The 24,251-nt window shown below is 39.9% G+C and overlaps 1 protein-coding gene across 3 annotated transcripts in view; it reads left to right on the top strand.

Moving 5' to 3' along the window:
- KDM2A (lysine demethylase 2A) overlaps nt 1-24,251 on the top strand; it is a 114,480-nt gene that overhangs the window by 48,880 nt on the left and 41,349 nt on the right. For all 3 annotated transcript variants that reach the window (XM_043581756.1, XM_043581757.1, XM_043581755.1), the window contains 4 exons: nt 16,146-16,284; nt 17,514-17,592; nt 18,039-18,085; nt 22,728-22,906. In XM_043581756.1, the coding sequence (XP_043437691.1) occupies nt 16,146-16,284; nt 17,514-17,592; nt 18,039-18,085; nt 22,728-22,906 (444 nt within the window). The remainder of the gene's footprint in view (nt 1-16,145; nt 16,285-17,513; nt 17,593-18,038; nt 18,086-22,727; nt 22,907-24,251) is intronic.

Here is a 24,251-nt window from a genome sequence, read left to right on the forward strand (position 1 = left end):
AGAAGTTGATCTAAGTTAGCTCAGAAAATACTTGGAGGCTGACCTAGCTGAATTTCAACAAAAGAAATGCAAGCTTTTTCAGCCATGCCAGTTGATCAGTACTCATTCTTTGAAATGTACTAAAGCAGTTATGTTAAAATGTGTTCTTCCTTAATCCTTATGCTCAAGCCTCTTAATATTTTGGGGTCAATAAGTGTTACATAGATCAAAAGATAAAAACTTGGGCCCTGTGTTCAGTCACTGTAAGGCAGTGATTCCTACAACTTTTGTACTACCTTAGGATGTTCCCATTAATATCCCCCATTAAGTGAGGTGTAATGAAATTTTCAGATGTTCTAAATAAAGATTATAACCTTTTATTTATTTATTTATTTTTAATGTTTTTATTTATTTTTGAGACAGAGAGAGACAGAGCATGAGCAGGGGAGGGGCAGAAAGAGGGAGACACAGAATCTGAAGCAGGCTCCAGGCTCCAAGCTGTCAGCACAGAGTCCGACGCAGGGCTCAAACTCACAGACCATGAGATCATGACCTGAGCTGAAGTCGGACGCTTAACCGACTGAGCTACCCAGGTGCCCCATAACGTTTTATTTTTGAAAAATGCTCACGGTCTATCTATAGGTTATTAATGAGATACTGAGAAATCCAGTAGTATGAGAGGGAAGTCCATAAAAGTCTGAAGAGGTCACTGCCATAGAGGAGCAACATAGAGTCTATTTATATCCATTGTCCTTGGAACTTTGTAGGTATTTAGTAAAGCTGTACTCAATGAATAAACATTTCCTCTTATATTAGTACTTATGTGGAGCCTTAACCAACCCTTCTATGCTAGTTGTTCTTCCTCCTGAGCTTTAATAACATTTGTATGTATCTGTTTTACTACAAACCATGGTGAAATGTAATACTGTAATTCATTTACATGTCTGTCTCCCTCTACTGGCCAACAGCTTCTAGAGGACTAGAACTGTGCCTTTTTCTTTGTATGCAGGGCATCTGGCTATTACTTCATATTCAGTGTGTGTTTTATGAGTGAATAACTATTCAAACAATAAATTTTTATTTTTTTTTTAACGTTTATTTTATTTTTGAGACAGAGAGAGACAGAGCATGAATGGGGGAGGGGCAGAGAGAGAGGGAGACACAGAATCTGAAACAGGCTCCAGGCTCTGAGCTGTCAGCACAGAGCCCGATGCGGGGCTCGAACTCACGGACTGTGAGATCATGGCCTGAGCCAAAGTCGGATGCTTAACCGACCAAGCCACCCAGGCACCCCTAAACAATAAATTTTTATAGCACACACACACATGCACATGGGAGGGGTATAGACCACAATCTATATGTACAGTGTGTGACCTTGGGGTAATGTTGACTTTTCAAAAGCATGGAATAAAAAAAATGAGAACAACACTTTAAAGTTCAATTGATTTTGGGGATGTGTATGTTGTTCATATGTTTGTGGGGGTGTTGGGGAGAGAATGAGAGCCTGAGCATGTTTCTTGTTTTTGAAGTGTATATAAATGCTTACTAAGGCTCTCAAGTGGCGATTTGGTATATGTTGCAAAGATTCAGATTTATTTAGTCCATATAAATTTATAAAAATATGCCCTCAAACTTTTTTTTTTAATAGCAGTATCATGATGTGAGACATGAAAATCTAGTTAGTACTGTACTTCCTATATCATCACAAGCACAGGCTCTGTAATTAAAATTTTTCTCTCAGGTAGTGGGATAAGATAGGTCAGAATTGTAGAGAAAATAATGGGTCCTGTCCCTGTGCTGCCATTTTGTACCGGAAAAAAAGAATGTTCGAGAAAATAGGAGATGAAATTAATCTTGGTAAAAAATATTGGCAATTTCATCTTTATAGAAAGTGTGTAATAAATGTCACTTTGAGTACAAATTTAGAGAGTGAGAACAAGTTTAATAGTATACACAATACATGTGCTAAGTTCAAAGCACTCTATGATATAAAATGGTCTCTGGTTAAGAATAGTATTATTTTTCAGCGAGAATAGCTAAATGACCAGTAACATAATTTGTCAAGTAAAAACTAGAATTAGAAATCAGGAATCGTTGGGGCAACTGCCTGGCTCATTCAGTAGAGCATGTGAATCTTTTTTTTTTTTTTTTAAGTTATTTATTTTGAGAGAAAGTGTGAGCAGGAGAGGGGCAGAGAGAGATGAAAGAGAGAGACTCACTCCCAAGCAGGCTCTACACTGAGAGCGCAGAGGGGCTTGAACTCACTAATTGTGAGACTGTGACCTGAGCTGAAATTGAGAGTTGGGCGCTTAACCTTCTGAGCCACCCAGGAGCCCTGCATGTGAGTCTTAAATCTCAGGGCTGTAGATTCAAGCCCCACGTTGGGTGTAGAAATTGGTTAAAAATAAAAAATCTTAGAAAGAAGGGAAGGTAGGTAAACAGTGGCAGAGCTAGAAAAGTAGCATCCCTTAGCAAATACCAGAAATCTCCTACCCTGGGGAAGAATCTTTGCTAACCTCCTATCTACAAAGCACAGTGTTCTAATTTAAAGAAAATCTCCTTTGTTGCCATCACCTCTCACCACTTCTCCTTTCTCTGCCAGAGCCATTTCAGCTGTATGGAGTCTCCTTCCTTTGCTAGTTTCTTCCATGTGCCTCAAGCTACTGGTCTGGCTGAAGTTTCATTCCAAACCAGTGTCAGCATAGAGCAGTAGTTAAGACCATTGGCCTAGAAACAAAGTATCAGGGTTCAGATACCATCCACACCAATTTTACTAGCTTTGTAACTTGGGGAAGTTACTTCTGTCCTTCGTTTTCTTTGTAAAGTGGAAAGGATAATAATCTTACAGGGATGTTGTTTGCCTTATGGCAGTAACCTTTCTGGGTGTCATTAATAAGAACTGCCTTTTGTGGGGCGCCTAGGTGGCTCAGTTGGTTAAGTGTCTGACTTCGACTCAGGTCATGATTTCATGGTTTGTAAGTTCGAGCCCCTTGTCGGGCTCTATGCTGACAGCTCAGAGCCTGGAGCCTGCTCTGGATTCTGTGTCTCCCTCTCTCTCTGCCTCTCTCCCACGTGTGCTCGCTCTCTCTCAAAAATAAAATATAAAAAAATAAATAAATAAATAAAAACTGCCTTTTCATACTTTATACAGCTTATTCCTTCTTTGATTTCTTTTGTGCCCTTTGGGGATGAGAATTGCCTAAGCTCTCCAGAAAGAACTACTAACATCTGGTTGATTGAGATATGTGAAAGTTTGTTTAATATGGGAGAGGGAGTTGTGGGAAGATGGGAAGAAGATGTGGAAGTCCCTAGGAGAGCTACCCTGCCAACCGCCAGCAGGTCTCCCTGGTCAGGGCAGAGGGAGCCGGATCTGAAAAAATATTCTTTGAATAAGGACAGACAGACCCGGGGGACTGGTATGCAGCAGATTTTCCACATTGTATAATACAGGAGCAAGACTGAGGTCTCAGCTGGAACCAGATTGCAGAGGACTTTATTTTAGAACACAAAGGGACCTTAACACCAAGGGAAAATTGATCTAAAGAAGTTAAATGATTTACTTAAGATTGCAGAGCAAAGTAGTAGTAGTAGAATGACACTATGTAAGTTCTCCCTTTAGACACTTCCGCTTTCTTGTTTTTCTGTTACCCAAAAAAGTTAATGTAGGTCAGTTTTACGTGTCTTTTTCATTTGTAAAATAATGCCATCCTATTTCCTGACCCTCACAGGGTGATTATCTTAGGTAAGAAAACTATTAGAGGGGTGCCTTAGTGGCTCAGTCGGTTAAGTGACCTGCTGACTCTGGGTTTTGGCTCAGGTTATGATCCCATGTTTCATGAGTTCAGGCCCTGCGTCGGTCTCTGTGCTGAGCAGAGCCTGGTTGGGATTTTCTCTCTCTCCCTCTGTCTCTGCCTCTGCCCCTGCCCCACTCTTTTTCTTTTTCAAAATAAATACTGCAAAAAAGAAAAGAAAAACTATTTGATACAAAAATTGATATGATACATAATTGTACATTGGTTCTCAGAGGGTGGTTTTTGGTATATTACATGATTCTTTAAAATTGTGGTAAAATAGGGGCGCCTGGGTGGCGCAGTCGGTTAGGCGTCCGACTTCAGCCAGGTCACGATCTCGCGGTCCGTGAGTTCGAGCCCCGCGTCAGGCTCTGGGCTGATGGCTCGGAGCCTGGAGCCTGTTTCCGATTCTGTGTCTCCCTCTCTCTCTGCCCCTCCCCGTTCATGCTCTGTCTCTCTCTGTCCTAAAAATAAATAAATAAAATTGTGGTAAAATATATATAACATAAAATTTGCCGCTTTATTAAAAAAATTTATGTCTATTTTTGAGAGAGTGAGCAAGTGAGTGGGGGAGGGACAGAGAGAAGGAGACACAGAATCCAAAGCGGGCTCCAGGCTCTGAGCTGTCAGCACAGAGCTTGACTCGGGGCATAAGCCCAGGAACTGGGAGATTATGACATGAGCCAATGTTGGAGGCTGATCCGCCTGAGCCACCCAGGCACCCCTAACTACTTTTTAAATGTTTGTTTATTTTTATGTCTCTCTCAAAAATAAGTAAACATTAAAAAATTTTTTTAAATAAATGTTTATTTTTAAAAGAGAGTGCAAATGGGGGAGGGGCAGAGAGACAGGGGGACAGAGGATCTGAAGTGGGCTCTGTGCTGACAGCAGAGGGCCTGGTGCAGGCCTCGAACTCACGAACCGTGAGATCATAACCTGAGCTACCCAGATGCCCTGCCCCCATTTTAACTATTTTTAAGTGTACAGTTCAGTGGCATTAATTACATTCACAGCTTTGTGCAACTATCATCAGTATTTATTTCCAAAACTTTGTCATTACCCCAAATAGAAACTCTAACCATACAGCAGTAACTCCCCATTCTTCCTCTCCCCCCAGCCCTTGATAACTTCTAATCTGCTTTCTGTCTTTGTGAATTTGCCTGTTCTAGGTACCTCATATAAGTGGGATCCTACAATATTTATCCTTTTGAATCAGGTCTATTTCGCAGAGCATAATGTCTTCAAGATTCATTCAAGGTGCAACAATGTATCAGAACTCCATTCCTCTTATTGCTGAATAATATTCCATTGTATCTATATACCACATTCCATTTGTTTATCTGTCAGTGGACATTTGGGATTGTTTGTGCCTTCTGACTATTATGAATAGTGCTGTTATGAATATTAGTGTAAAAATATCTGTTTGAGTCCCTGCTTTCAGTCTTTTGGGTATGTACCTAAAAGTGGAATTACCGGATCATATGGTAATTCTGCATTTAATTTTTTGAGCAACTGCCCCACTGTTTTCCACACAGGCTTCACCATATTATGTTCCTATCAGCAATGCATAAGGGTTCCAGTTTCTCTGTTTCCTTGCTAACACTTGTCATCTTGAGTGTTTTTTGTTTCTTGTTTTTTGTTTTTTGTGGTTTTTTTGAGAATAACACATCCTAATGGTGAAACTTCATTGTGGTTTTGATTTGCATTTCCCTGACGACTAATGATGCTGAGCATCTTTTCGTGTGCATATTGGTCATTTGTATATCTTCTTTGGAGAAATGTTTAAGTCCTTTTCCAATTTTTTTTTAATGTTTATTTTTCAGAGAGAGACAGAGAGAGACAGAGAGAGACAGAGAGACAGAGGAAGGGGGAGGGAGGAGCAGGGGAAGGACAGAGAGAGAAGGAGACACAGAATCTGAAGCAGGCTCCAGGCTCTGAGCTGTCAGCATAGAACCAAGCTCAGGGCTTGAACCCGTGAACTGCAAAACCATGTCCTGAGCTGAAGTTAGATGCTTAACTGACTGAGCCACCAGGCACCCCAGTCCTTTGCCCATTTTTAAATTGAGTTATTTTGTTGTTGAGTTGTAAGAATTCTTTATATATTCTAGATATTAATTCCTTATCAGATATAGGATTTGCAAATATTTTCTCCCATTCTGTAGTTTGTCTTTTTGCTCTGTTGATAGTATCCTTTGCACAAAAGTTTCTTTTTTTAAAGATTTTATTTTAAAGTAATCTCAGCACCCTGTATGGGGCTTGAATTTACAGCCCTGAGATCAAGAGTTTCATGTTCTACCAGCTGAGCCGGCCAGGTGCCCTGCACAAAAGTTTTTAATTTTGATGAAGTCTAGTATGTCTGGTTTTTTCCTTTACTTTTGGTGTCATGTCCAAGAAATCCAATGTTGTGAAGATGTTCCCTGCATTTTTTTCTAAAAATGTTACAGTTTTAACTTTTTTTGTTTTGTTTTTATTTATTATTACTTTTTTAACATTTTATTTATTTTTAAAAGACAGCATGAGTGGGGTTGGTCAGAGAGGCAGAGGGAGACAGAGGATACAAAGTGGGCTCCGCACTGACAGCAGCAAGCCCAATGCAGGACTCGAACTCACTAACCCCGAGATCATGACCTGAGCCAAAGTCAGATGCTCACCTGACTGAGCCACCCAGGTGCCCCTATATAGTTTTAACTCTTATGGTTAGGTTTTTGATCCATTTTGAGTTAATTTTTGTATTTGGTGTTAGATAAGGGCCCAGCTTTATTATTTTTTTAATGTTTATTTTTGAGAAAGAAAGAGAGACAGACAGACAGAGCATGAGTGGGAGAAGGGCAGAGAGAGAGGGAGACACAGAATCCAAAGCAGGCTCCAGACTCTGAGCTGTCAGCACAGAGCTCAGCGCAGGGCTCAAACCTCCCTGCGAGATCATGGACTGCCAGATCATGACCTGAGCAGAAGTCAGACGCTTAACCGTCTCAGCCACCCAGGAGCCCACCCCTCCCTGCATCATTTGTTGAAAATGTATTTAATCTGCTAGTCGCTACCATATTGGACAGCACAGATGTAGATGATCATACCATTTTTGTCCTCTACCCTGTTAACGTGGTGAATTATATCTGTAGATGGGAGTGGAAATTCTTAGAACTAACAAACTGTTTTTGCATTCCTGGAACATCATGGTAGTTCATTAAATACTTAACTTTTTTTTAGTCACTTGTCTATGCTCCCTTTCATATAAAATCAACCTAAATGGCTATGGCAATTATTTAGAAAACAAATTGTGCTTTATCAGAAACGTTATTAAGCAGTGTGTCTTGAATGGGTCTACATCAAACCTTATTCTCATATTATCAAACTACACTGCTTTATTTAAACATATACATGTATTACCCCTTTCTTAACCTTTTTTCTCTTACCGATTGCCAGTCATTTTTTATTGAAATACAATTTCTGTGCTATACAAGTCACCCTTTTAAAGTGTACAATTCAGTGGTTTTTAATATATTCACAAAGTTGTGCAGACATTACCACTATCTAATTCCAGAACATTTTCATTACCTCAAAAAAACCCAAAAGTCATTAGCAGTTAGTCCCCATCTCTTTTCCCTCCAGCCCCTGGCAGTCACTAATCTACTTTGTCTCTATAGATGTACTTATTCTGGACCTTTCATATGAATGTTATCATATAATATGTAGTCTTTTGTGACCGGCTTTTTTCACTGAGCATTGTTTTTAAAGCTTGTTATGTGTTGTAGCGTGTATCAGTATTTCACTCCCTTTTATTGCTAAACAATATTCCATTGTGTGAATATACTATATTTATCCGTTCTCCAGTTGATGGACCTTTGAATTGTTTCTGCCTTTTGGCTATAATGAATAATGTTATGAATGTTTGTGGGCATATGTTTTCATTCTCTTGGGTAGGTACCTAGGAATGGAATTGCTGGGTCATATGGTAACTCTGTTTAACCATTTAAAGAACTGCCAGACTTTTTCCAAGGGGGTCGTGCTAGTCTGCATTTCCGCCAACTGTGTATGAGGGTTTTACTTTATTCACATTCTCACCAGCGCTTTAGTTATCCAACTGGTAGGTACAAGGTAGTATCTCATTGTAGCTTTGATTTACATTGTCTTAATGACTAATAACGAACTCATGACTAATGATACTTCATGTGCTTACTGGCCAGTTATATATATTTGAGAGATAATTATTCAAATCCTTTTCCTGTTTTTTAATTTTTGTGTTTTTATTATTAAGTTGTAAGAGTTCTTTATATATTCTAGATATCTATCTAGATACAGATATGTATTCAGGATACTTACGAGATACATGATTTGCAAATATATTCTCCTATTCTGTAGTTTGATTTTATTTTTCTTGATAGTGTTTTTTGAAGCACAAAAAGTATTAATTTTGAGGAAGTTCAGTCAGTTTTGTTGTTCAGTTATTTTGATGTTATATCCAAGAAGCTATTGCCTAATCCAAATTCATGAATATTTACACATTTTCTGAAGACTTAGTTTTAGCCATTACATTTTAAGTCTTTGATCCATTTTTTTAAGTTCTTTAACTTCCCCTTCCTTCCTTTTTTCTTTTTTCTTTTCTTTTTCTTTCTCTTTCTCTCTTTCTCTTTCTTTCTCTCCTTCATTCCTTTCCTTCCTTCCCTTCCTTCCTTCTTCCCTTCCCTTCCATTTCTTTCCCTTCCTTCCTTCTTCCCTTCCATTCCCTTCCTTCTTCCCTTCCTTCCTTCTTCCCTTCCTTCCTTCTTCCCTTCCCTTCCTTATTCTCTTCCTTTCCTTCTTCCCTTCTCTTCCTTTTCCTTCCTCCCTTCCTTCCTTCCTTCCCTTCCTTCTTCCCTCCCCCTCCCCCTCCCCCTCCCCCTTCCCCTTCCCCTTCCATAGGCTTCATGCCCAGCATGGAGCCCAGTGCAGGGCTTGAGCTCACCACTGTGAGATCAAGACCTGAGCCAAGAGAGTGAGACATTTAATTCACTGAACCACCCAGGTACCCCCTTGTATGTCTTTTTCGTGCCTAATCGCCTTGGCTAGAACCTCTAATGCAGTGTTGAATAGAAGTGGAGAGCAGACATCCATGTCTTGTTGCTGATCTTAGGGAGAAAGTTCTCAGTCTTTTACTGTTAAGTGTGATATTAGCTGTGGGGTTTTGGTAGATGCCCTTTATTAGCTGAAGGAAGTTACCTTCTGTTCCTAATTTGCTGAATGTCTTTTATCATGAAAGGGTGCTGAATTTTGTCAAAGAGGATCACATCATTTTTGTCCTTTCTATTGCATTACTTTTGTAATAAAAATATTAAAGAAGTTAGGTATTGAAAGAAAGATGGTATGGGGAACATGAAAACCTTTCACTGAAAGTTAACAAATACGAACTGTTGTCTTCCCCTGTCTTTTTTATGCACACTTTTTTTAAAAAAAAATTTTTTTTTTTCAACGTTTATTTATTTTTGGGACAGAGAGAGACAGAGCATGAGCGGGGGAGGGGCAGAGAGAGAGGGAGACACAGAATCGGAAACAGGCTCCAGGCTCTGAGCCATCAGCCCAGAGCCCGACGCGGGGCTCGAACTCCCGGACCGCGAGATCGTGACCTGGCTGAAGTCGGACGCTTAACCGACTGCGCCACCCAGGCGCCCCTATGCACACTTTTTAATTTAATGTTTATTTAAAAAAAATTTTTTTTATGTTTGTTTATTTCTGAGACAGAGACAGAGCATGAGCGGGGGAGGGGCAGAGAGAGAGGGAGACACAGAATCCGAAACAGTCCCCCAGGCTCTGAGCTGTCAGCACAGAACCTGACGCGGGGCTCAAACTTACAAACTGTGAGATCATGACCTGAGCCGGAGTCGGTTGCTCAACCGACTGAGCCACCCAGGCGCCCCTTTAATGTTTATTTTTGAAGGGGAGAGAGAGACAGAGAGACAGAGCATGAGCAGGGAAGGGGCAGAGAGAGAGGGAGGCACAATACAGAATCCAAAGTAGGCTCCAGGCTCTGAGCTGTCAGCACAGAGCCTGTCTAGGGGCTCAAATTCGCATAATTTCATGTGCTGATTTTTTTCTTTTTTTTTTTTTTTTTGAGAGAAAGACAGAATCTTAGGCTCCACACTCAGTGGGGAGCCCACTGCAGGGCTTGATCCCATGACTGAAATCATGACCTGAGCCGAAATCAAGAATTGGATGTTTAACTGACTGAGGCACCTGGGCACCCCACATGTACTGATTTTTAAACTTAGCGTTTTATAAGCACTTTTCAGTGTTATTTGTTGTAATAAATGTGTTAATGGTCACATATTCACTAGAGTATATGTTAGCCTTGGATGGCTTAGCTGTTTTCCTATAGGACAAGTCTGGTTTTATCTGACCTTTAAAAATGATTTCTCTTTCTCACCTCGTTCCACTCCCCAGATATCTAAGAGAGGCAGATGGTTGCTGGCATTAGGGAATTCTCTGCTGTTTTACTTTTTTTTAATTTTTACTCTCTGTAAAAATTCTCTGCTGTTTTACTCTCTGCTGTCTTACTCTGCTCTGCTGTTTTACTTTTTTTTTTTTATTAAAAAAATTTTTTTTCTTAACGTTTATTTATTATTGAGAGACAGAGAGAGATAGAGTACGAGCATGGGAGGGGCGGAGAGAGGAGGAGACGCAGAATCCGAAGCAGGCTCCAGGCTCCGAGCTGTCAGCACAGAGCCCGATGCGAGGCTCAAACTCACAAACCGCGAGATCATGACCTGAGCCGAAGTCGGATGCTTAATCGACTGAGCCACCCAGGCGCCCTGCTGTTTTACTTTTTAAGTGTGTTGCATAAAGACATCTTAAGACAGTGCCCTTTCCATCATTCTTTTTTTTACTACATGTTTAGAAAAGAGAATGCTGAAAGTTTCTATATAATGATTGATACCTGTTTGCATCTAGTCTTGCCTCATTATCTTTTTTTCACCTAATCATCTAGGGAAATGATTGTGTAATATTTGTATCCATTGAGCTTGATTTACCTGTCGGTAATTGAGTTAATCTAAATATTCCATTTATGTAGCCATTTATATCATTTAATGTAGTTAATTACAACTTGACTGAGAGTGGTGAGTGTTAGGGCGTCTAGGTGGCTCAGTTGGTTGAGCATCTGACTTCAGTTCAGGTCATGGTCTCACAGTTTCTGAATCGAGCCCCATGTCAGGCTCTGCACTGTTAGCTTCGGAGCCTGTGTCTCCCTCCCTGTCTCTGCCCCTCCTTTGCTCGTGAGTTCACGTGTGCGCTCTCTCTCTGTCTCAAAAATAAAGAGTGGTGAATATTTTTAAGGCAGTTTTAAAATTCTTTTTATTATTTGAATCCTGGAAAACATGAGTTTACTATATAGTTTGGTCATCTAAATAGAATAAACAATGATTGGTTATTCATGACTACAGCTCACTATTGACCCTGGAAAGTACAAATTGCTTTTGAGTGAAAATGTGGTTGGAATAGATTTCAGTGTTCAGTTTGTACCTGCTATTTATTGTGACACCGAGTTCAGTGAGGGCTGGCATCTATGGGAGGCCAGTAACTTCCTCTGGGTTGCCTAAATTGCCTTCATGGAAAGCACCTAGAATAAAAAAAGCACAGCATGCTGGTAAACCATTTTGAATTATTTGGTAATGTTGGTGGGCTGGAGGGGATTGGTGGTTGCTTTCCTTAGCATTAAAGTGGCCTTGCCTTTTGGGTTTCACCTGTAGCAAATTGTGTTATTGCCTACTGATTTCCAGGCTTATTACAAGGACTGACTATGTTTTTATAGCACTAAGAAATTTGCTATAGATGTTTACTTTCACCAGGATTTACATTAAGACAAGGAATAGACAGAAAAACAGCAAACACCATTCTTGGCAGTATTAAAACTGATACAAATAATTTTTGCATTATTGCTGACTTCCCATTTACAACACTCAAAAAGAAAACAAGAATCCAAATTCATTTTTCTCTTGTCTTTTACGTGGCTTGGCTAGAGCAGATTTCCCTATATCCTTATATTCTCTATATTGAAAGTGTAAATGAAAGGAGTCTTCTTGAATATTGGAAGGAAGAAGCATATAAAAATAAAGGAAGGGTGGGGGAACTTCTGGCTACCATGTTAGAAATTTTGGGATAATCAGGGTGATTATGTCCTCCTTACTGAAGAAGAATCAGTAATGGTAGACCCCGGAAAGGTTGAAATTTGAAAATATGACTGGAATTTTTTTTTACAAGTATATTAGAACTTACAGTGCAAATTAGTGCTTTCTAAATTTTGCAGGGGAGAAGGGGAAACTACATTAATTCTCATTGTATTGTCTTTGTTCTATGATACTTGGAATTCATACTTTGGACTTCTCTTCAAAGACACATAAATGAAGTACAGTAAGGAGGGGAGCTGAGGAGGGGCGCCTGGGTGGCTCAGTCAGTTAAGCATCCCACTTTGGCTCAGGTCATGATCTCACAGCTTGAGTCCCGCCCCCGCATAAGGCTCTCTGCTGACAGCCTGGAGCCTGCTTTGGGTTCTGTGTCTCCCTCTCTCTCTGTGCCCCTCCCCTGCTTGCACTCTCTCTCAAAAATAAATAAACATTAAAAAAATAAAAAAAATAAAAAGAGGGGAGGGGAACTGAAGATATCTTATATGGAAGTAAACTCATGCAGTTCCTGTGCCCAAGAAGCTACTGTTGATAGCCAGTATTGATGACACTTGGCTAGGGGCTGTGCTGCCATCATGGGCAACTTCGCCAAGGCCACTTTTTTTTTTTTTTAATGTTTATTTTCGAGAGAGAGCATGTGTGAGTGGGAAAGGGGCAGAGAGAGGGGGGGACAGAGGATCCGAAGCAGGCTCTGGGCTGACAGCAGCAAGCCCGATGTAGGGTGCCAACTCAGGAACCACAAGATCATGACCTGAGCTGAAGTTGGATGCTTAACCAACTGAGCCACCCAGGCACCCAGCCAAGGCCACTTTTGATGCCATTTCCAAGATAAGACCTACAGCTGTCTCAACCCTGACTTCTGGAAAGAGACTGTGTTCACCAAGTCTTCCTATCAGGAATTCACTGACATCTTGTAAAAGAGACCCACACCAGTCTCCGTGCAGAGGACCCAGGCTTCAGCTGTGGCCACCACATAGTTTCATAGAAGAAAAATAAAGTTGATGAGTTTTAGCCCAGCGTCAGGCTCTCTGCTGTCAGAGCAGAGCCCACTTCTGATCTGTCTGGCTCTCTCTCTCTGCCTCTCCCCTGCTTGCATTCTCTCAGAAATAAAAAATGTTAAAACAAAAAATTTAAGGGGCACCTGGGTAGCTCAGTCAATTAAGCATCCAGCTTCGGCTCAGGTCATGATCTCACAGTTCATGTGGGTTTGTGCCCCATGTCAGGCTCTGTGCTGTCAACTCAGTGCCTAGAGCCTGCTTTGGATTCTGTGTCTCCCTCTCTCTCTGTCCCTCCCCTGCTCAAGCTCTGTCTCTCTCTCTCAAAAGTAAATAATACACATTTAAAAAAAATTTTTTTAATTAATTTAAAAAAGTGGGGGAGCACCTGGGTGGTTTGGTCAGTCAGTTAAGTATCTGACTCTTGATTTCTGCTCAGGTCTCAGGGTTTGTGGATTTGAACCCCAAGCCCCTGGCATTGGACTCTGCATTGACAGCAGGGAGCCTGCTTGGGATTTTCTCTCTGCCCCTCCCCTGCACTCCCGTGAGTGTGTGTTCTCCTTGCTCCCCCCCTTCTTTCTCAAAATAAGTAAACTTTAAAAAAAAAAAACAAAACTTTTGTCAGAAACTGTCAGTGAAGGGTCACCTGAGTGGCTCAGTCAGTTAAGTGTCTGACTTTTGGTTGCGGCTCAGGTCATGGTCTCACAGCTCGTGAATCGGGCTCTGTGCTGACAGTGTGGAGCCCACTTGGGATTCTCTCTCTCCCCGCCCCTTCCCAGGTTGCTCTCTCTGTCTCAAAAGAAATAAAAACAAAAAAAGAAATGTCGGTGAAAATAACCCCCTCTATCAAGGTACCTAAAAATATTTTGAGCAGTGATGGTATTATTGAAATAAGTGAAGCTTACCAAAATTAGGTCTTCTTTTGGCCTTTGAGCTGGGACTTAGGGCAGCAAAGGTGGTAGGTAAAAGTATTATAAGGTTTTTGCCAAATATGGAAAAGATACCAGGTATCCCTCAGTATTTCTACCAAACATACTATTGGTATGCTGAATCTAGCTCTGCTCCAGTGTGTAACAGTCATTCTTACCTTCTTTAATTTTATTTCTTATGACTCGTTTCTGCCCCTTCACTGACCCCCATTCCCCAGGAGACCTTCCCCTAATATCTAACTTTAAATTCCAAGTTTGGTTGTTCTTAGTACCTCCTAGGGTAGGGCTACTTTATTAACCTTTGCCCTTACCACTTCCATACCAGTTGTCCCATGTGTATGTATGCAAGAAATTTCAGCAAAATCGGACACTAGCTAAATATACTAGAATGTGTTGCAGCATAAGCAACGTTATCAGTTTTTTAAAAATCTAGCTTATGAGCTATAATTCATATACTGTAAAACTCACCAGTTTAAGTGTATATAATTCATTGGGTTTTTAGTATAGTCACAAGAGTTGTACAAATATCACCACTTGCTAATTCCAGAATATTTTCATGACTCTTGAAAGAAACCCATACCATTAATAGTCACTTCCTACTGCTCTCCCCAGCCCCTGGCAACTATTAATCTACTTTCTATCTGTATGGGTTTGCCTATTCTGGACATTTCATGTAAATAAAATTCTATAATCTGTGATGATGTGCTCTGTTGTGCTTGACTTCTTTCACTTAGCATAATATTTTCAGTATTCTTCCATGCTGTAGCTACATACCAGTATTTCATTCATTTTTATGGCCAAATATTATTCCATTGTGTAAATATACCACACTTTTTAATCCATTCATCAATCCGTTGACATTTGGGTTAATGCTGCTATGAACACCTGTGTACAAGTTTTTGTGTGAACATAGGATTTTAATTCTTTTGGATATGTACCTAGGAGTAGAATTACTGGGTCACAAGATGACTCCATATTTAATTTTTTGAGGAACTGCTAAACTTTTCCATGGCTGCACTGTTTTACATTCCCACCAGCTGTGTATGAGGGTTCTAGTTTCTCTAGATTCTCACCATCATTTGTTAATTGTCCACCTTTTGATAGTAGCCATCCTAGTGGGTGTGAAGTGGTATCTCATGGTGGTTTTGATTTTCATTTCCCCTAACGACTAATGATATTGAGTATCTTTTCCTGTGTTCTTTGGCCATTTATATGTTTTCTTTTTCTAATTTATTTATTTAATTAATCCCTATACCCACCATGGGCCTTGAGCTCATGACACCGAGATCAAGAGTTGCATGCTCTTCCAGCTGAGTCACCCAGGCACCCTTGTATATTTTCTTTGGGGAGATATCCTTAAAGCTAAATATTGATGGTCTGCTATTTGGAATACTAAACTGTTTAGATTAACTTCTTTTATCTGATGTAAAGGAGTTTTTGTTTCATTAATTCAAATGTTTTAGCCTATTCTTGAAGATTGTTTTAGAAAACTAATGTAGATACAGCTTTCCCCTATGAAAACATTGTATTTTGTATCCTGACCTAAAATATCTATATACAGGGGCGCCTGGGTGGCTCAGTCGGTTGGGCGGCCGACTTCGGCTCAGGTCATGATCTCGCGGTCCGTGAGTTCGAGCCCCACATCGGGCTCTGTGCTGACAGCTCAGAGCCTGGAGCCTGTTTCGGATTCTGTGTCTCCCTTTCTCTGACCCTCCCTCATTCGTGCTCTGTCTCTCTCCCTATCTCAAAGATAAATAAACGTTAAAAAAAAATTTAAAAAAAATCTATATACATATTGTCTCCAGTCTTTATTGGACTGTGAACACAATTTGGTCATATCTGGGGGAGAGGCAGAGAGGCAGAGAGAGAAGGAGACACAGAATCTGAAGCAGGATCCAGGCTCTGAGCTGTCAGCACAGAGCCCGATGTGGGGCTTGAACTCACGAACCATGAGATCATGACCTGAGCCAAAGTCGGACACTTAACTGACTGAGCCACCCAGCCGCCCCGGTCATATTTCTATTGTAAATTTATATCTCTAGGTCCAAAGAGTTAGCAGAGGTAGTATTCACAAGTAGGGAACCAGTGGCCCATCAAGATTTTGTTATATTCTGTACATTCTGAGGACATTACCTGACCTTTAGTTGAGAGAAAGGTTTATAAGGCAAGGAAAATTGATGTTTCAGGTGTTATACCTGAAGTTGAAAGTACATAAATTTGAAGCGGACATATGTTTGTGAGTACTTTTAGATAAGCATGAAAAAGTACATGATTTGATCCTTCTGTCCCTCTCTCCCCCAGCGTGGTACCATGCGACGACGCTATGAAGATGATGGCATTTCAGACGATGAAATTGAAGGGAAAAGAACTTTTGACTTGGAAGAGAAGCTCCACACCAACAAATATAATGCAAATTTTGTTACTTTTATGGAAGGAAAAGGTCAGTATCATTTTGGTTCCAGGGACCTGCAGTCCCTTGGTATAGGAAGTTGTAGACTCTGGGAACCATGGGCTCAGTATCTGTGCAGCTAAAATATTGCCTATTGATGCTGTGATGCTGTTTATTTTATCTTATTACACAATGCCATTCTTACACATGCACATGCCCACACACACACACACACACACACACACACACCCTCATTTTCCCTAGTTCTCCCACCTTGGGAGTCATTCTCTGTGACACAAGAAGAAAAGTGTTTTATTAGGGCCAGGAACATTGTTGGAATTTTTCCCTGAAGCCCTCTTCCTTCTCCTATCCCTTGTTTTAGGTTTAATTTAGAATAGTACACTAAAAACTTCTTTTTTTTAATGTTTATTTATTTTTAAGAGAGAACACATGCAGGAGGGGCAGAGAGAAGGGGGAGAGAGAGAATCCCAAGCAGGCTCTGCCCTGTCAGTGCAGAGCCTGATGCAGGGTTCAATCCCAAGAACTGTGAGATCATGACCTGAGCTGAAGTCGGACACTTGACTGACTGAGCCACCTAGGCACCCCAGTAAAAACTCTTCTATGCACGTACCTCTCCCCACAACCACAACAGAGGTGGGATTCCATATGTACTATGCAGCTTTGCTCCTTGGCAAACTGACAAGGATGTCATGGTATATACTCTAGTGGACAGTAGTAAATTTTTTGGCTGTGGAGAGACAGGGTGATGATAATTTCTGCTTAGGGTTTATGAGATGACTCATTAATAGTACTACCCTCTGTTGGTTAAATTCTGAATTTACTGTGGAAATACAGACTTAGAAAACACCTTGAACCGTGCCTCTCAGTGTGAGTTTCCTATATCCTGAGGGATGCTTTTTTTTTCCCCCTAATATTTATTTATTTTTGAGAGAGAGAGAGAGAGAGAGAGAGAGGGAGACACAGAATCCGAAGCAGGCTCCAGGCTCTGAGCTGTCAGCACAGAGCCCGATGTGGGGCTCGAACTCACAAACTGTGAGATCATGACCTGAGCTGCAGTCAGAGGCTGAACCAGCTGAGCCACCCAGGTGCCCCAACGAAGGATGCTTCTTTTGCGTGTATTGTCTCACAGAGCAAAACTATTTACACAGAAACAGCAAACACCATCTCCACCTTAATACTTAGGATCTATTTTATGGTCTTTTTATCTTTTTCCGGCTATACCTCTTGCCTTTCTAACAGTTGTTTTCTTATGGTGACAGATTTTAATGTAGAGTATATTCAGCGGGGTGGCTTAAGAGACCCTCTGATTTTCAAGAATTCGGATGGACTTGGAATAAAGTAAGTGTTCTCGGCCTGATTGGATATAGTTGTGAAATGGCCATATTACACCAGGGCTATAGACAATGCAGTATTGATAACCCAAAGCAGTAGATAATTAAAAATAATCCCCCATATAGTTTTAAAACCATGTATTTTTCTTCTTTTGTTACAAAAACAACTCATGGTTGTTAATAATTAAATGAAAAAATATAGGTGAGTTAAAAAGAAAATAAATCTCTTAAAAATCTATTACCCTGGGATAATAATCACTTGTTAACATTTTGTTATATATTCTTTTTTATTATGTATATGTGAATATATAATCATATTTAAAATATGTCATTAAATCTAAATATGAATATGAATATTTATGTGTCTTAGGAGTTTTTAGTACGTTAATGAAGAACTCACACTGATTAGAGAAGGTGTGCTTCCATTTATACTTACAAGTGTTTGTTTCATAGGATGCCAGATCCAGACTTCACTGTGAATGATGTCAAAATGTGTGTGGGTAAGTAGTAATATGTGTGGCCGTTGCGCCTATGAGGCAAAGATTTAAGATTGGGATTGATTTCTAATTTTCTGACTGAGATTTAAGGCTTAGGAACGTTGAAGTACATATTTGATTGAAGTATATGCCTCTTGATAAAAACTACCATTTCATTGGCCACTGAGAATTTTCACAGAAAGAGTTACAAAAGTTGCTTCATTTAGTACACACCGGGCACAGAACTTTAAAACTTCTCCTTCTTCCCTACCTACCATTTTATCACTGTGTGCCCCTCTTTCTCTCCGTGAAAAGCCTGTTCCAGGTCATCTCACCCAGGAAAGTGACATTTTATATCTTTGAGACAAGAAGGAAGATTCATTCATATCTGTGATTCTCTGCCATTCTCCAAAAGCAGTAGAGAAATTTCCAGGAAATTTTCACCAGTGCTACATTTGGTAACTTGACCAAGGTTTAAAACTTTGCAAACTGAAGCATGTGACTCTTGATCTCAGGGTTGTAGATTCAAGCCCCACTTTCGGAGGAGAGATTACTTAAATAAATATATATATATAATAAAAACATATATAATGTATATTTATATATTTTTATTATATATATATACATATATACATATGTATATATATATAATAGTAATAATAAACAAAAGCATTGTAAGCCGAGAAAGAGATATGTTAACATCTCTTTCAGTGACTGGTTGAGTTTTTAGTCTGATTTATATTCTGTTCAAAATTTAGGGGAAAAAAACAAACTGGATCAACCTAATTAAAGAAGAAAGCTTCCTGGTGTCAGTAAAGGTTCAGGTCAAATTTCTGCAAACCATTTGGTTTTCAGGGTAGCCCTGAGACTCACCAGGATCTTTTGGAATTCAGAATGGTTACAGTCTTATACACGTTAAAGCAGTAAAGTGGATTAAAACCTCTTGGGCATGTTTCCAACAGGACATGAAGCAAAAAGTTTTTTCTGATGCTTTCCTCTCAACATTATAGCTTCTGTTAAGTTTTGTTCTCTATGTTAAAGTTCCAGTGCAATGTCTTGCTTTAGAAATTGACACTGCAGTACTATCTCCTAGCCACCGGAGGGCCCTTTTTAGACAGCTGGATAACTCTTCTGTTTATCCAAGAGGTGAAAGTCACAGATAGCCCAGGTGAAGGAAAGTTCTCGAATTCCCTGGTTTTTTCACTTTTTCACTATTTCTGTGTTAGAGTCCAGCTGTCTGCCTGTCACTGGGTATTTCCTAATATCTAGTGCAATCTCTGGAGTATAGTAGGCACTCAGTAAATCTGTTGGGTGATTAAAATGCTTTCCCACTCTTCACAATGCAGGGCTCTCTCAGAGGACCTCAGAAAATCTTCTTGAGTACCTATAGGTCCATCACTGGACTTCTTTTCCTAACAGACCTCCATGACAGTAATAAGTTTATTGTTGTTGTTGTTTATTTACATCCAAGTTAGCATATAGTGCAACAGTGATTTCAGGAGTAGATTCCTTAATGACCTGTACCATTTTAGCCCATCCCCCCTCCCACAACCCCTCCAGCAACCCTCTGTTTGTTCTCTATATTTAAGAGTCTCATGTTTTGTCCCCCTCCCTGTTTTTATATTATTTTTGCTTCCCTTCCCTTATGTTCATCTGTTTTGTATCTTAAATTCCACATGAGTGAAGCCATATATTTGTCTTTCTCTGACTAATTTGCTTAGCATAATACACTCTGGTTCCATCCACGTTGCAGTCTTGCAAATGGCAAGACTTCATTCTTTTTGATTGCCAAGTAATACTCCATTGTATGTATATACAACATCTTCTTTATCCATTCATCCATCGATGGACATTTGGACTGTTTCCATACTTTGGCTATTGTCAGTAGTGCTGCTATAAACATTGGGGTGCATGTGCCCCTTCAGAACAGCACACCTGTATCCTTTGGATAGACACCTGGTAGTGTAATTGCTGGGTTGTAAGGTAGTTCTATTTTTGATGTTTTGAGGAACGCCCATACTGTTTCCAGAGTGGCTGCACCAGTTTGCATTCCCAACAGTGCATTCTTTCTCTGCATCCTCGGCAACAGCTTTGATCTACATTTTTGAAGGAAAGCATTCACTTTTATTTTTTTATTTTTATTTTTTCAAATGTTTTTATTTTTGAGAGAGAAAGAGACAGAGAATGAGCTGGGGGGAGGCAGAGAGCGAGGGAGACACAGAATCCAAAGCAGGCTCCAGGCTCTGAGCCGTCAGCACAGAGCCCGATGTGGGGCTCCAACTCACAAACCATGAGATCTTGACCTGAGCTGAAGTCAGACACTTAACCAACTGAGCCACCCAGGCACCCCTGTTTTTTTAAACAATTGTGCTAAAATACAAGTATCATAAAATTTACCATTATAATAATTTTTAAAGTATATATTTCAGTGGCATTAAATTTATTCACAGTGTGCAACCATCACCAGTTTCTAGTTCAGAACGTTTTCATCACCTGTATCTTTAGATATTTACCTAGGAGTGAAGTTGTTGGGTCCCATGGTCATTCTGGGTTTAATTTATTGAGGAACCACCAAACTGTTCTCCACAGCAGCTGCACCACTTTACATTATTCCCAGCAAAGTCTCGAGGGTTCCAGTTTTTCTGCATCCTTGCCAGCACTTGTTGTTTTCCTTTTTTTTTTTTTTTTTAATTTATGGCTATCATAGTGGGTGTGAAATGGTATTACAAGACAATTTTGATTTATCATTAGCATTTTCTTCCAAAATATAAAGGGTAGGTTTGCTTTATTGCCTTATATTATGAGTTATATCTTATGTGTATTCTGCCATGTCTCCTTTATTATGGCCATATTCTAGTCCTCCTGACTATTATCTCATATCTCTGACTAGACTGTAAACGTCTTACAGGCAGGGGACCAGGTCTTGATACTAGTTGTTATATCCACGAAGTCCAGGTATATAGTAGATGTTTGCTAGTTTCTTACAAATTGGACAGTATTCTTTTTTTTTTTTAATTTTTTTTAACGTTTATTTATTTTTGAGACAGAGACAGAGCATGAACGGGGGGGGGGTGGTCAGAGAGAGAGGGAGACACAGAATCCGAAGCAGGCTCCAGTCTCTGAGCTGTCAGCACAGAGCCCGACGCGGGGCTCAAACCCACAAACCGTGAGATCATGACCTGAGCCGAAGTCAGTTGCTTAACTGACAGAGCCACCCAGGCGCCCCTGAACAATATTCTTAATATCAGCAGCTTTTTATTCTCTTTCCTTTTCTTGACCACTATTATTTTAACTTTTTTAGCTGTCTTGCCTCTCCATATTGTCTCTTATGCTGCTGCTGCTGCTTGGAATTCTCTGTTGAATCTTTCTTGTTGAAATTCTATTTATTTTTCAAGGCCTAACTCAAAAGTCTCTTCTTCACCTTCTTTTCCTAAAAGGCTTCTCTGGTCAGTCCAATGTTACAAAAATAATAAAAATAATAATAATTTTCCTTTTATTTTTACTACTGTTTAATTGACACCTACTTTGTGTTAAATATTTTCCTTCACAGCGGCCTCCAAGGTAATATTATTCCCAAGTTAAAGAAGAAGATATTAAGGTTCAGAGAAGTTAAATAGCTTTCCCAACTATTATTAGAGCTGAAATTTAAACTTAGGTATCTTTGGCTTTAATTAGGCTATTGTTTTTCCTCCCTACTAATTTATGCATTCTCCTTTTTGTTGTAGTTGTTATAGTTGGTTGAGAATCTGATACAGATCTTTGTGTCCCTCATGGTGGCTTTATCAGTCAGTAAATATTTGTGAAATGAATGAAAAGGGAGGTTTATATTAGAAATGCTTTGGGGCGCCTGGGTGGCGCAGTCGGTTAAGCGTCCGACTTCAGCCAGGTCACGATCTCGCGGCCCGTGAGTTCGAGCCCCGCGTCAGGCTCTGGGCTGATGGCTCAGAGCCTGGAGCCTGTTTCCGATTCTGTGTCTCCCTCTCTCTCTGCCCCTCCCCCGTTCGTGCTCTGTCTCTCTCTGTCTCTCTCTGTCCCGAAAATAAATAAACGTTGAAAAAAAAATTAAAAAAAAAAAAAAAAAAGCCAGGTGCTTTAAAAAAAAAAAGAAATGCTTAACAGGTTTTGGAAATAACCCTTTTAAACAGAAGAATGGACAGCTTCAGAATGAATCTAGTACTCACTATATCTCTGTATAGTGGATCAGAGTATAGGATAGATAAGATCCTTAAAACTGCATCAAAGCAGTGTAGCTCAGTGGGTAAGAGCATTAACTCTGGAGTTGGTGTAGAGTTCTGGGATTCTTGTCCTGCCTTGTCCTGCAAGTTACCTAACACCTATTTTCTCATCTATGAAATGGTGATTAGTACTTACCATTTAGAATTGTTAGGGTTGAGTAAGATATTGAATATAGGAGTTGTTACCTGACCATATAGAAATATGCCATAGGGAATCGCTTTTTTATATTAACCTGTTGTTTTTCCCATTCTCTGTGGTTTGATTTTCTGTTGATTTATCCACCTTGAGTGACAGCTCTCTCCTTGCTTATTACTGAATACCCTGAATAAAGAAAGGATATTTTGTTTCCTTCTACTTGTATTTTATATTCTTAATATATTTGAGGATAATAGCGGCTCAGTAGAGATGATTGATACATCTTTCGTGGCAGGGAGTCGTCGCATGGTGGATGTCATGGACGTGAACACACAGAAAGGCATTGAAATGACCATGGCTCAGTGGACACGCTACTATGAGACCCCAGAGGAGGAGCGAGAAAAACTCTATAATGTCATCAGCCTAGAGTTCAGCCACACCAGGCTGGAGAATATGGTGCAGAGGCCCTCCACGGTTAGTCTGATCATTTTTTCCACATTGTCATTGTCACCAAGAGAGTTGTTTATATACTGGGAGAATTTATAACTTTTTTTTTATGTTTATTTATTAGAGTCAGTGGGGGGCGGGGCAGAGAGAGAGACGGAGAGGATCCCAAGCAGGCTCCATGCTGTGAGCACACAGCTTGACTCCAGGCTTGATACATGAACCATGAGATCATGACCTGAGCTGAAATCAAGAGTCGGACGCTTAACCGACTGAGTCATTCAGGTGCCCCCTAATCATTCTTTTAAAATCAAGATCTCAGCCTGGGTGGCTGTCATTTAAGCTTCTTACTCTTGATTTTGGCTCAGGTCATGATCTCACTGTGAGATTGAACCCCACATCCCGCTACACACTGACAGCACAGAGCCAGCTTGGGATTCTCTCCCTCTCTCTGCCCCTTTCCTGCTCTCTCTGATCCTCCCCCTGCTCTCTATCCCACACCCCAAAATAAAAAATAAACATTTAAAAATAAATAAAGTCAAGATCTCAGTGTTTTATTCTATCTCCATTTAATTACCCTAATTGCATCAAAATTATGATAATTGCTTCTAATACTGTTATTTTATATATACACCTACATTCAGCTTACCAGTAAGATGCATTGTTATTATCACTAAGACATTGATATGTACAGACCAACAGGAAAATGTTCTTAGTATTTTACTATTATTACCTGAAGAGACAATGTAATTTTTTGTCATTGCTTCTTGTTACTGGAGATGGCTACAGCTAAGTACAGAATTTCTTATTAAGGGGTGCCTGGGTGGCTCAGTCAGTTAAGCATCTGACTTCGGCTCAGGTCATGATCTCACGGTTCATGAGTTTGAGCCTCATGTTGGGCTCTGTGCTGACAGCTTGGAGCCTGGAAAGTGCTTCGGATTCTGTGTCTCCTTTTCTCTCTGCCCCTCCCCCACTCACACTCTGTCTCTCTCTCAAAAATAAATAAAGATTAAAAAAAAATTTTTTTAATTTCTTAAGAAAACTTTTATCTCCTTAGAATGATAAAAATCCTTTTATATTATAATTTGTTTGGTCATGTGGAAATATAGGAAGACAGTTAGAATTTAGTCTTGTTATTAGCCAAACATGATGCACTTAATAAGTAAAGAATATAGGGCACCTGGCTGGCTCAGTTGGTAGAGTATGCAACTCTTGATCTTGGGGTCATGAGTTCAAGCCCCACATTGAGCATATAGAGCCTACTTTTAAGAAAAAGTTTTTTTAATGTACAATTCAGTGCATTAAAATAATAAGAGAGGGATGTAAGAATCACAATAACATTGTTTATAAATTGTTTTTAATATTGCTTATAAAT

The sequence above is a fragment of the Prionailurus bengalensis genome, chromosome D1 (assembly GCF_016509475.1).
Source record: "Prionailurus bengalensis isolate Pbe53 chromosome D1, Fcat_Pben_1.1_paternal_pri, whole genome shotgun sequence".
NCBI lineage: Eukaryota > Metazoa > Chordata > Mammalia > Carnivora > Felidae > Prionailurus > Prionailurus bengalensis.